Here is a 13,206-nt window from a genome sequence, read left to right on the forward strand (position 1 = left end):
TACAAAACACTACTTCTTTTTTTAATAGAAGGAAAACAGAAATTTTCAAATAAAATGCAATTTTCATCTCAACAAATCACCATTTTTACATATATGCATATATAGAGAGGATATATAAGTATATATTATATATGGCATTGTACAAATAAATCTCACATTTCCTTTTTCCTAAATTATATTGGATCAGATATATCACAGTTGTCAACCATTTGTTAGGTTCTTGATTATTGCTTATTTGGGGTTAAGGGAGTAGATAGCAAATCATGTGTACCTGTTGTGTGAAAATGTGTGCAGATCCACATACATACCTTTTATTACATGCCAATGTCATGTAACATTGATTTGAATATTATCAGTTTCAGTATTATTATAAATGTTTTTATCGCCATGATCATTCATGTCAATTTTAATTTGTGCTCATTTTTTAATGAGGAAACATATAGGCAATAAGAATGACTGTAATTTACCTCTTATTCTCCAATTTTCTCTTTATCAATTCAAATCTTACTAGTGTCACAAATTGTACTTCCTCATCTTGTCAAACTTCTCTAACTCATTTGAGAGGGATTCACATTTGGAAAGGAAGGACTTAAATGGAAAAGAACAAAAGTGTACATTAGGGCAAGTCATTCAATACCGAAGGAATAGGTTAGGGCTCCCTTCAATCAGTTTGAGGACTTAGGGAACTAACATTCCTCACCACCAAACTGTTTATTTTGTTAGTGTAAAAAAAGATGTGTATATGCAACAAAATCTATTAAATTTGTAGCAGTTTCTTGTGGAGTCAGCTCTAAGTTATATCAGCATCCCTCTATCTCTGACCTAAACATTAAATTCCTGTCTAGTGTAGAATTAGTGCTGTGTTCTGTCTTCAGTGTTATCATGGGGCTTCTGTTGAATTTGAACTTTAAAAAAAAGGTGGAAATTTTCAGTTTTATTAGGATGCTTGATGTTCAGCATTTTATATTCTAAAATCCTTCATTAATGTTTCCAATCTCTTTCATAATTCATAAAGTATAATTTGGGGGGTAGCTAAAGATAACGAAAGGTTTTAGAATGGGTTTTATTTCTCTCGAGCCATGTGCACTTCTTCATTTTTATATTTAAAAGAAACCATTAAATTCTCTGAAAATCAATGAACAGAAATTAATTAAAAACATGATAATCAAATATATAGGTAATTTCCATATCACGACACTGGAACTTATTTATATTCAAAATATATTTACATATATTAAAAGTTTTGCCTCAACTTTTCTCTCATGATAAATATAATGCTGTCAAATTTAATGGATATTATCTGCACTAAACAAATTTATGATATACTATGGTTAAATTTCTATTTCCTGTTTTCTCCCTTCCGTCACACTTCTTCCTCCTATCCTTCCCGCCTTCCTTCTCTTCTTCATTTCTTTTTCCAAAGTGCATGTAAACTGGCTTAAGAGGTTTAATAAGCAAACACTAAACTAAGCAAACAAAGCTGGTTTATAAACCAAGAGGCTGTTTAATCTTCTGTGCTTTAATTTCCTTTACTTTCACTTTAACATTTCTATCACTGTATTAGTTTTAAAATTTTTTGTTCTCTTTTCCATTACCCCCTTAGCAACCCAGTTGAACTGAACTGGCTCCCAAATGCATCTATTTTGAAATTTAATAAGAATGGCACCTTTTGGCTGTCGAGAAAGGTTTAAACCAATAACTTTAAAGAATTGATTGCCAGCCAGAAAAATAGTGGTGGTGCTTAGACAGTAGTTGCGTGAATGAACATATGTCCACATACATCCTGAATTGCTTTATTTCTTTAGTTCCCGAACATCACTCATGAAGAGCATTTGCCTGCATTGTCCCCCATGACCTGTTGAGCTTTCCTGTGCCACCTCTCCAGGAAAGGCAGACACAACACAAGAGGCCTTGTCCAATTTCTAGAATCACATAAAACATACACATGCTGACGTGGTATATAATTGTGCACATGTACATTTTTAACATATATTCATCATGCCAGCACAAGACTATAAAAACATGGCTCTGGATTTTGAAATAGACATCATTTTTCTTGGTAAAATGAAAACAATCCATAGAAATCTCTTTTGTTTTAGTAGAAACTTTGACTTCGAACAAGTATATCTTCCTGGAGGCTTTCATATATTTTCAGATGAGAAGCCACAGCTTTGAATCCCATGTACATAAATACACAGGAAAAAGGAAAGGAAGATTCAAGTATTTCTCATTTTTTTGATTATGCATTATACTGTAGTTGCTTCTCTTTAAAAATGTAGCAACTTTGTCAAGTGAGACAACAAAATAAATGGGGCCCAAAGTATGGGTGCACTTTCTTGGCAAAATCATTGAAAATTTGCGTGTATGGGGTCTCACATGCTTGACTCTTTCAGAACTTTAAAGGCAGTCAATTGTGGCTATTTTGCAAAGCAAACATATTGACTTTTTTCTCCATTATCCATCAGTGAAGGAAGATGAAGAATAGGTGGAGGCAGAAGTGGTAAAGACAGCAGACTACAGATGCAGGTATGGCACCAAACAGCAATCAAGCTTGAAAAAAATCATGAGGAGGCCAAGAGCAGGCCCATAACTGAGTAATATATAGCAAACCTTTGTAATGCATTTGACTCAGAATAATTATAAAGTTGTATAACATTCCTCTAAAAGAAGCCTTCTCCCATGCGAGGATTTATGCTCTTTGTCAGTAAGACTCAAAGAAGGAAACAGGCTTCTTGATGGTGTTCTCAATCTCAAACACCTCTGCAAATGCCAACAGTGCAAGCGATAAAAGCCAGTGATGGTTTGGACTACATCTAAATGAGGAAAAGACGATGGAAATGAAGTTCTGGAGCAGTGATGAGCAATGGGTACTGAGAGGAGGATGGAGAGCAACTCTGCCAGTAAACTGTTGTCTAGATGAGGTTGTGGAGTCTGAGATCCACAAAGATGCTTTGCGCATCTATATAAATAATAAGATTTGGAAAGTAACAAATGAAAGCACACGAGGCAAGCTAAACAAAAAGCACTCAGTTCCACAGGTGCTATATACAGATGAACATGAAAGCTGAATGGTATGGGAAACTATACCATCGAGGCTGAAGATAAGAAAGGAAGCAAGGGAGATGCAATGTTTTGATCACTTCTTGGCAGAGAGAATCTTGGTAATTAATTACCAACTTTGCAGAAAGGACACATTGCAAGACAGATTACACTTGTTGTTGAAGAATGTTGAAGCAGGATCATTTTGGAAATGCAAAGAGGTGACTATGCTTTGGAAAGAGGCACAAAATAGCCAATTTATTGGGCTTAGGTGGGACTGCATGGACCAGGCTTTCCAGATGGCATCTCCATGCAAACCAGATCAGCTCTTTTCCCAGCTACATTTTCTGCAAGTTAAACAGTATAGAAACTGAAGGATTCAAGAATGATTTTTCCACACATTTTTATCAAATGCTCAAATTGATGAATTTATGAAAATGGCTTGGGGAAGAAATGAGCTTTGTGACCAGTCTAATTTTCACAAGGCATTTACTATGCTGATAATGTTTGTTCCTTGTAACGCCACACTTAAAATGGCAGCATCATGGCTGACTGGGAAAAGAACTAAAGGTGGCAGAGCCACACTTCTGAATTTGCAAATAGTTTACAATAGATGGCGCCTTGTGTTAAAAGAAAGAGACTGAAGGAGGAGAAGAAGCCAAGATGAAGAACCTCAACACATACATTTGGAAATCTTGCCAAGAAATCATGATCCTTCTATTCATTGAACTACTTATTTCTTTGCATATAATGAAATGAACCAGATACTTATATTTTCATGAGAAGGGAAACACTGGAGGAATTGAGCAAAGAATATATAATTGTTAGTGTTTGACAACTATGTTAGTTTTTGGCAACAGCACATCAAACTGTATTAAATTCAAACATTTTTTGGCTCTTAGTGGTTACTGATAACCTAGTATGCATTGGAACCTGATGAATGAATTCCTATTGTTTTATCATCTCTAACATGTGAACACAATCCACACATAGAGAGGCTGGCTCCTGAACAGAGAATGAAAATTACTAAGGCTAACAAAGGGGAGTAGACTCACAATGAGTAAACATACAAAAGCCCCAAATAATTATAATGGTCATGGCTTAGCAATGAGTTTCCAGACTATGCAATTAGTTTCCTTGTGAAGAATGGAGATTTTACAAGGTTAGTATAAACATGGGGTAATTGGAAAATCAAATTGCTCTTTGTGAGTTATTGTAAGGTCTGGAATAATGGTGATAACATTTATTTTAAAAATACCTCCCTATGAATCATTGTAGTTTGGTGTTTTTAACAGTACTGTTGCCAAGAATTCTTCCCTTGGAAGTACAACAGTGGGAACTTAAATCGTGAAGCCCAAGTCCCAGCTTACCCCTGACACAATGAGTTCTCCTCCCAGATTCTGTACTTCTGCCTTCACCTTGCTGCAGATATTAAGTTGATGGCAATACAAGGCAATTCGTTGAAGGTAGGCTAATAAATCCTGTTTACATGCTGAATCAGGACACTATAAAACATTTTTAAAAAAGTGGTCTCAGTTAATCAGTACTCTTTAGTTTCTATCATTTGCTATAAAAAGCTGTGAGAAGAAAGGTTTTCAGTGCCATATACCTTAATTACATCCATTTAACTTAACTTCTTTATATAGCATTTTAGGAAGGCCATAGCCAATAGTTTAGAATAGTTAGCTCTACTTTAATAAAATTCTATGAAAAGAATATTGAAGACCTTCCAGAAAGTCTCATTGGGATTTCTGTAGATGTTTATGAATATTTTACCAGTTGTCTTCTAAACCGTTAAGAAAAAGCTAAATATTCTACAGGTTTTTTCCTAGTGGCTCATTCAACATTCACTATGTACAAAGGTATTTTAACATAGACAACCAGAGCAACACATGTTAGAAAGAAATCACTCTGTGTGGCAATCTGCCATAAGACAGGGGGGAGTTCCAATTCAATTAATCAAAAAAAATCATTTGTTTCCTTTGGCTTTCTGAGAAATGCATCATTCACTAAAGAAAATCTATTATAGTTTTTGGATTTTCATATTCATCAAAATTTTAGCAACATCATAAGCTTCATTTAAAGCCTCTGAGAAGAATCATGACCACTGTATGAGAGAGAGATGTGAGAAGAATGATTTTGATGCCAATTGAAATAAACTTATAAGAGTAATAACAAAGCTCTTCAAAGGATGTGCCAGAGTCAACTATGACCAGAGATTTTGAATTCTCTTTGTGACTTAAGTGGGTAGATATTTATTGAATACACACCGGGCTTAGGTGAACACTTCCACAGACACTTATGTGACTCCCTAAAGCATTCTGAGGCTTCAGTGCCAATAGCTATACAGTTATTGAAATATATTTCTATTGCTTTAAAAAGTTCAGCTCAAGATTATCCAGGCTCTTCCATTGTTCTGGCTCAATTTGGCACTTGTAAAAAACATATAATCACCAGATCTTTGATGAAATATTGTAAGAAATAAGTACTTACAGCCGAACTGAAGTATCTTATTTAGAATGAGTATGATAAAAAGACTCCAGCTATTTTCTTCAAGCTCAAGAAAAGGAATTCTTTCATTAATACTGTGAAGCCAATGGTTCTGACATAACCATTTACTTAATAAATGACAAAAGGGTCTCTTTTATACATAACACTTACCATCGAGGGATTTTTTTTTTTTTTCACTAACAGCATTTATCAAGAAAGAATCCCAGAGACTGTTTTTAGCTTTCTACAAGTACTTAATACTGTAATATTTATCCTACTCCAGAGACCCACATACTGAAAGGAATTAACTTTAAAATGATATCTCCCTAGAGGGTTGACAAGTCTTTTGATAGAAATACCTTGCAGCAAATTAAAATAGAAGTTCTAGCTCAACGGAAGAGTAATTAAAAATGCATCAGTCCGTATAAAGTTTATACTGTGTACATATCTCAAATCTTCATAAAAATATTTTCAGGCAAAATAAAAGCAACTAATCTTCTCCCTGGTAATGCTCATTCTATTAATTAAACTGAAACATTTAAGACACAAATAAAGGCATGATGGATCAAGGAAAATAACTGTTATACCACAGAAATAGGAGCAGAATTTGACAAAGAAATGTCCTATTCAGAGAAAATGTCAGCAAAATTTGCAAGGTGCTTCATAGCTGACGACAGTAAGACTGCCACAGAGAGAGGGCTATGCTTACCTTCATCTGTTTATTAAAGTCATCATTAAATAACATTTAAATACTTTGTCGAAATCTCAAAGGACATCAAGAGTACTGAAATTTGTGTGTGGGTCATGTGTGGTGTGTTTTCCAGATATTAAAACTGTTTTGAGCTATGCTTGAAGTTGCAAAATTGTTGGTAAAGGGGTCCAGAAAGGCAAAAATCAAAACCAAGAATAGCAATCAAAAATATTTAACTCAAGTAGCCTAAACATATTGAGAAATAGTTTTAGCCATTAAGATTCAGAATATAATGGAAAAGCCATCCAAACTTCATACACTTTCACTCAAGGAAAGAAGTCTTTTCTAACAAAACTCTTTTCAGAATTACCCATCAATCTCTGGTCACACTACTCATCCCAATTTCCCATAACATTTGCGAACAAAACAAAACAAAAACAAAACAAAATTATACGTGTGTGTGTGTGTGTGTGTGTGTGTGTGTGTGTGTGTAGATGTACATACATACATACATACATGTATATATACACACATCTATATGACATTCTTTCTTGGTTGCTGCATTTTTTTTGTTTGCATGCATGCATGCATATTTTCAAGTAAGTTCATTGTCTCTTCTCTGTTCTACATGAATTTTCCAGGATACATAGAGAACTCTGTAGAAAGAAGCTCAATGTATGCTGCAAACTTCAGGAAACCTGGCAGTTGCTACTGCCCTAAAACTAGCAATTTAGTAATGGTTGGATCCCCAAACCCCACAAAATTTAGCGGGGTTCTCAAATAATGGTAATACTTAATGAATTATCATTACTATTAAGTGTTTCTAAAAAATTCAAAAATGAGCAAAAAACATTCCCTCAAATTAGCCAACATATCTATAATTAAATATATATAACGAAAATGAGATAATCTGTTGGTGTATTGTAAACGTAATCCTAACAGTTTAATAATGGATTTTTCTTGAAGTATTCTAGAATCTGGAATATTGAAGACAGTGTTTAGAGAAACAGCTTCATATTAAGTAATGAGCGGGGAAAACTATAATAATCAACTCTAAAACCAAAGGAAACTAGGGCCCATCCATGGAGGAGAAAGCAATCCTATATCTTTCAATGTCTCCAGAGAGCATTATTGTATCATAGTCCAGTAAGCAAATTCACACTTATAATGTTGACTCCACATAAACAATAGTTTATACAATATTTCCTATTTCAGAATTTTATATTTTAAAACATTTTTCTTTTAAAATCGTTCAAACTGTAAACTTCTGTTGTTTAAAGGAATAAGCATTAGTTATCTGGAAAAGTCTATTGACTAAAATGCCCTTACAAGAAATGGAACATTATTGTAACAAGACATATTTAGAACAGGATCTTAGAGTTCTAATTCAAGCCAAATAAAATGAAAAGTGTGGAAATAAAATCAAACATTCAAGGTGAAATTGAGAACTATTTTAACCCGTATGTTAGTTCAGTCTAAAAGCATAAAAGATATTCTGAGAATTTCATTAATCTCTGATGCCTTTCAGTCTGGATGAAAATAAAGTTGAAATCTAGAGATTCTTGAGTATGTGGATTAATCGCATTTATACTCTGCATAAATTTTATGATTTATGAAGAGCATTATTACAGTGAGATGAATATTAAATAAAAAGATGTAGAGTTATTTTTCTCTCTCCCTTATTTAGTGTGATTAAATTTCTGAATTAGGACAGCAAAGATAATCCATGACTCTTTTTGAGTGTTGTCTCCTACGTACTGAGTGCTCTTCTTTCTCATGGAATTTTGGTCACAGGCCTTAGGAGTCCCTCCTGAACTGAAATCACCTTCTTCATCAGCTTAGTCTTAGCAGAGTTAGAGTCCCGTTTATAAAATGTTAATGATTCTCTACAATTCATTCCTCAGAGGCATTTTATGTGGTGCATACCCATTACAGAACCCAAGAGCTAATTAATGATTCTGCTCTTCCCTCTTACATTACCTGATCAGCCACAGCACGGGCTAATTTGTCCATTCGAGAACCTGCTTCGGCAATTTTCTTGGCGGCATTAATGACATCAGATGTATTTTTCAATGGGCCTTTGCCTCTGAAATAACATATACAACGTAATTAGAAATCTACTTATGACAGCAAATAGACAAACTTACCATATTGTTTGTTCAGGGATCTGCTTTATATTTGGCTCTAGCCATGTCAGAAGAATTTTGAATGTTTTCTTGGTTCACTTCAACCTACATGTGAATAATCCCTTTTACTTCCATTCATCTTTATTTTTCTCTATTTCGATGCTCATGCCCACATTTTATTCTTTACGTTAATTTACATATTTTAAGCAGAATTCCATTAAAAAGGATGATCGCCACAAAGATAATGGGAATTTACTACTGAAATCTTTACCATGTTTCTTTATTATATGCACTACCTCATTTGCCTTCATAAAAACCCTAGCAAGCAGGTTTTATCATTCTCATTTTAGAGAAGAGAAAAGTAGACTAAAATGATTAACTCCTTTAAGTTTACACAAGCCATAGTGATAAATTCTAAATTTAAATCAGGGTCTAGCCAAAATAAATGCACATGCATTGTCTTTCATATCATGTCTAGCAATATTGTTATATTTTTAAGTCCACTTTGGTACTTTGAGAAGCAATTGTCTCTTATATATAATGGGGATGGTTTGGCCAGTATTTCAGAATTCTGTTCAGCTTTTACTCTCATTGGCTTGTATGCTCTTGGTAATGATCTATGAGGGAACATACAAAACACTGTGTGACAGTAGATATCTTTATGCTTCCAAACCACTGTCCCAATATTTTCACACCAGGTTTTCAATTAGGCTAACTGTTTAATAGTACATGTCTTTTAAATATTTGTTATAAAGGAAAAGAAAACTATGTTACATCATAAACCTTTAAATAAAGCATAGTATATAATTTTTGTTTCTTTTTCTTGAGAGATAAATAATAGGTTAAATATATTTATCTTTTTTAAAGCATTTTTGCTACTTATACTGTGCATCTAAAAACCAATGCATTTTTTTTAAGGCTGCAAAATTACATTCTTTCAGTTAGAAATGTGATAAGATACAAAAAAAAAAACTATTCGGAATTGGTTTATTTGGAACACATAAGGTTATATAGTGTGGGCAATGATTGTCATTATTACATAATAACATTTTATAAAATATAAGATTTAAAATGGCTTCAGAAAATTAATGTAAATGAAGGGTATTTTGTTCAGTTTCTTTCCTAATTTCTTTTCTGAGATGTTTTTACATTAGTAGCTAAAAGTAAAATATATTGTGTTCATGTCAAAGCTTAAACACACACATAGGAAATTTAAAATTTAAGATACTTCATTTTGCTGTGATAACATTAACTTTTCCATAAAGAACACTGATTTTTTTCATTCACTATTTAGATATTTAAATATGTACAGGGATTTCACATGTGAATTTTATATAATATGGATGAGTTAAAGATCCTGTGATAATCTGGCTTCCATTCTCTAATGCTATTTTTTTATTATCTTTAAACTTTTCCTTGTTTTTGTTTTACATTTTTTAAAAAACATTTAGAAGTGGAATCCATCGATGTTTAATATTCTCATTATTATCTATTTCTCTGTAACTTTTAGACCTTAAAAAATCTTTTTATTTTTTGCAGTTTTATTCTGACACAACATTGTTGTTACTTTTTGCTTTCATCTTAGCACATTCACACACAGCTGCAATCTGCTTGATTATTCATTATTAATAATCATGTGTTTGTTTACTTCAAGAATTTCCAAGGATTTGGGAAAAACACTTCTTCATGAACCTTACATGATAACCTTCATCAGTTGATTGATTCTGACAAAATGTACTAAGAACATTTAAAGAGAACTGAATTTGCTTGAGGCTCAGGTTCCCATCTTGTAGCCAAAGAGAGACTAGAGAAGCATGTCTTTTGTGATTACATTGGAGAACTATAGTTCATAGGCTCACTTTATTAAAGAACTTTAGAGTTCACATCGTAGACTTAATTCAAATTATCGGAGTTGCAAGCTTGTAGTAAAGATGTGTTTCACAAAACCAGAAAACAAAATAAAAATTTTAAGAATGTCAAATATTTCCTTATTTTTTACTTGAAGAAACTGAAGCCCAAAGAGGAAGGCTAAGTACATGCCCACGATGATACTACAGAGAGAATAATAGAGAGAAAATTAGGACTGGACCCTCTGTGTCCTGAATTACAATTTAGTACTCTTTTTTTGCTATGTATCTTACATTCTTTTGAGAACGACTAAAGTAGTGATCTCAGAGGGTGGTGGGGGGCGGAAACAGCCTTAACTACAGACATTAATATGCAAGAAATAACAGAAACTTTCTCTTACTTAAAATTTAGAAAGAATAAATAGAAAGTAATAAAAATTACGAGATTAATGAGTAGAAAATAATAAAATATCGGAAATAAATAAATCTAGAACTAGAGGCCTTAAAATATGAATGCAAAGTTGATGAAAATATACTTACATTGCTATTAGGAAAAATAGAAGAAAACAAATATTCACATGTAAAAAAAGGTAAGAGTGAAATAACCTTAGAAAACAGAATTAAAAGTATCATAAAACTACTTTTCTTAAATACATGTGAACAAATTTGAGATATGGGTAAAATAACTTTCTAGGAAAACATAATTTACCAACACTGACCAGAAAGGAGATATTAAAAAATCTGGAGCCCAGTTTCCATGGAAGAAATATGGCTGTCAGAGAGAAAGTTGGTCAAAAAAATCAGTAAATCCAGATGGTTTCTCAGAGGAATTCATAAAATCTTTCAAAAGAAGATAATCCCAATGCTAAACCCTTCCAAAACATAGGAAAGTAAGAAAGACTTCAAAAACAATTCATTAAGTAACTAATAAAAGTAAGTAATATTGATATTGTCAGAAGCAGCTAATACAAACTTTAAGGATTATTATTTAGACAGTAAAACTTTCATTTACAAAAGGAAGAAAAAAAAAAGAAAAAAAGCAAAGAAGTAGGGATGTGGCATTTTAGTGCTGGAATAGATTTGTATATGCTCATAAGAGCTGACTGCTAAATTTTTAGGAACTCGGTGAGTCAGTTGACATGTTGGTAGCTTGAAATCTGCAGGAGGGGAGTACTTAGTCCTTGGAAATTAGCAAGTGCTACATAAGTGAGGGCTTTTTTACCACCTAGAAAATCAGCAGACCACTGCCAAAAGTCAAGGTAGTAGTTACACCCAGTTGAAAGGAAGGGTATTGTGATCTGGAAGAGGTAATATGGGAGGTGTCAGGAGCTGGGTGACATAGATTATTTTATGATACTATTTAAGCTATACATTTATTTGTATGCACTTCTCTACTGTATATATTTCATAACTTAAATTTTATTTACTTATTTTTCTGTCAATCTGATGGATATAAAAAATTTGAATTTTAATTTCCATGATGACAAGGATGCCAAATCTATATCGTTTATTGATAATTATTATGAATCATTCATATGTTTTCTCTGAGTTGTTTATTCGTCTTTTGCACAATTTTCTATTGACTTGTTTGTTTTTATCTAAATTGCTTTTTTATATTCTTTAGGTATTTTGGATTCTGATCTTTTGTTATTTATATTTCAAGTTACTTCTTCCAGTCTTAGCCTGTATGCTTACTTTTATTAGTTTTTTAAAATATCAATTTTAATCTTATTGTGGTCAAATGATTCAATTATTTCTACTAGAGTTTGTTCTTTTTGCATAATCATTAAGAAGTTCTTCCTTGCCGAAGGTGTTAGCTAATGCTATAGTGGTAATCATTTTGCCATATATATGTATCTCAAATCAACACATTGTATACTTTATGCTTACACAGCGTTGTATGTCAATTATATCTCAATAAAGCTGGGGGAAAGGAAGTTATTCCTTTCCCCAAGTTCATAAACGTATTCTTCCCATTTTTTTCTTAAAATTAAAGGTTTCTTTCTCATATTTAGATTTAAATTCACCTGGATTTTATTTTTTTGTATATAAGGTGAAATAGAAACTGCACTCGTACCTTATTTTCCCATAACAGTAACTAACTGTTCCTGAACCATTTATTGAAAAGTGAATTCTTATTTCCAGGGTCTTCGTTATGTTTAAATTTTGCACATTTTTAAATTCTTCATGAATACATGTATTATTTCAAAATGTAAATATAAATCCATGCATATATGGCCAATTAATTTACAAGAAAGCAGCCAAGAATATCCAATGGGGAAAAGACAATCTCTTCAATAAATGGTGCTAGAAAAACTGGACAGTTGTGTTCAATAGATTGAAACCACTACCTTATAACATATAATCAACTCATACTGAATCAAAGACTTCAACATAGGACCTGAAATCATAAAAGTCCTAGAATATAGGTGGCAATCTCCTTGGCTTTGATGATTATCTTTTTGATTTGACATCAAAACCAAAGGCAACAATAGCAAAAATAACAAGTGGAATGACGTCTAACTAAAAAGCTTCTGCATAGCAAAACAAACAAAAAAATAAAACACACCAACAAAATGAAAAGGCAACCTACAAATAAGAGAAAATATATGCAAATCATATATCTGATAAGAGGTTCATATCCAAAATATATAAAGAATCATGACAACTCAACAGCAAAAAAGCAAATAATGCATTTTAAAAATGAGCAAGGATTTTAATAGACAATTTTTTTTCTAAAAAAGACACATGGTCAACAGGTAGGTGTAAAGGTGCACAACATCACTAATCATCAGGGAAATGAATATTGAAACTCCAATGAGATATCACCTCACATCTGTTAGATTGGGTATTATAAAAAGACAAGAAATAACAACTGTTGGCAAGGACGTGGAGAAAAGGAAACCCCATTGTTGATGGAAATGTAAATTGGTGCAGAAACTATGGAAAACAGCATGAAGTTTCCTAAAAAAATTTAAAAATTGAACTGTCATGTGATCCAGCAGTTCTACTT

At 32.7% G+C, this 13,206-nt stretch overlaps 1 protein-coding gene across 6 annotated transcripts in view; it reads right to left on the reverse strand.

Moving 5' to 3' along the window:
- CTNNA2 (catenin alpha 2) overlaps positions 1-13,206 on the reverse strand; it is a 1,043,800-nt gene that overhangs the window by 37,898 nt on the left and 992,696 nt on the right. For 5 of the 6 annotated variants that reach the window (XM_011358074.1, XM_011358073.1, XM_023529440.1 and 2 more), the window contains 2 exons: positions 8,201-8,306; positions 4,410-4,544 (listed from right to left, as the gene is read on the reverse strand). In XM_011358074.1, coding sequence (XP_011356376.1) covers positions 4,410-4,544; positions 8,201-8,306 — 241 coding nt within the window. The remainder of the gene's footprint in view (positions 1-4,409; positions 4,545-8,200; positions 8,307-13,206) is intronic. The other variant, XM_011358075.1, reaches the window with a different exon arrangement.

This window comes from Pteropus vampyrus, unplaced genomic scaffold, assembly GCF_000151845.1.
Source record: "Pteropus vampyrus isolate Shadow unplaced genomic scaffold, Pvam_2.0 Scaffold37, whole genome shotgun sequence".
NCBI lineage: Eukaryota > Metazoa > Chordata > Mammalia > Chiroptera > Pteropodidae > Pteropus > Pteropus vampyrus.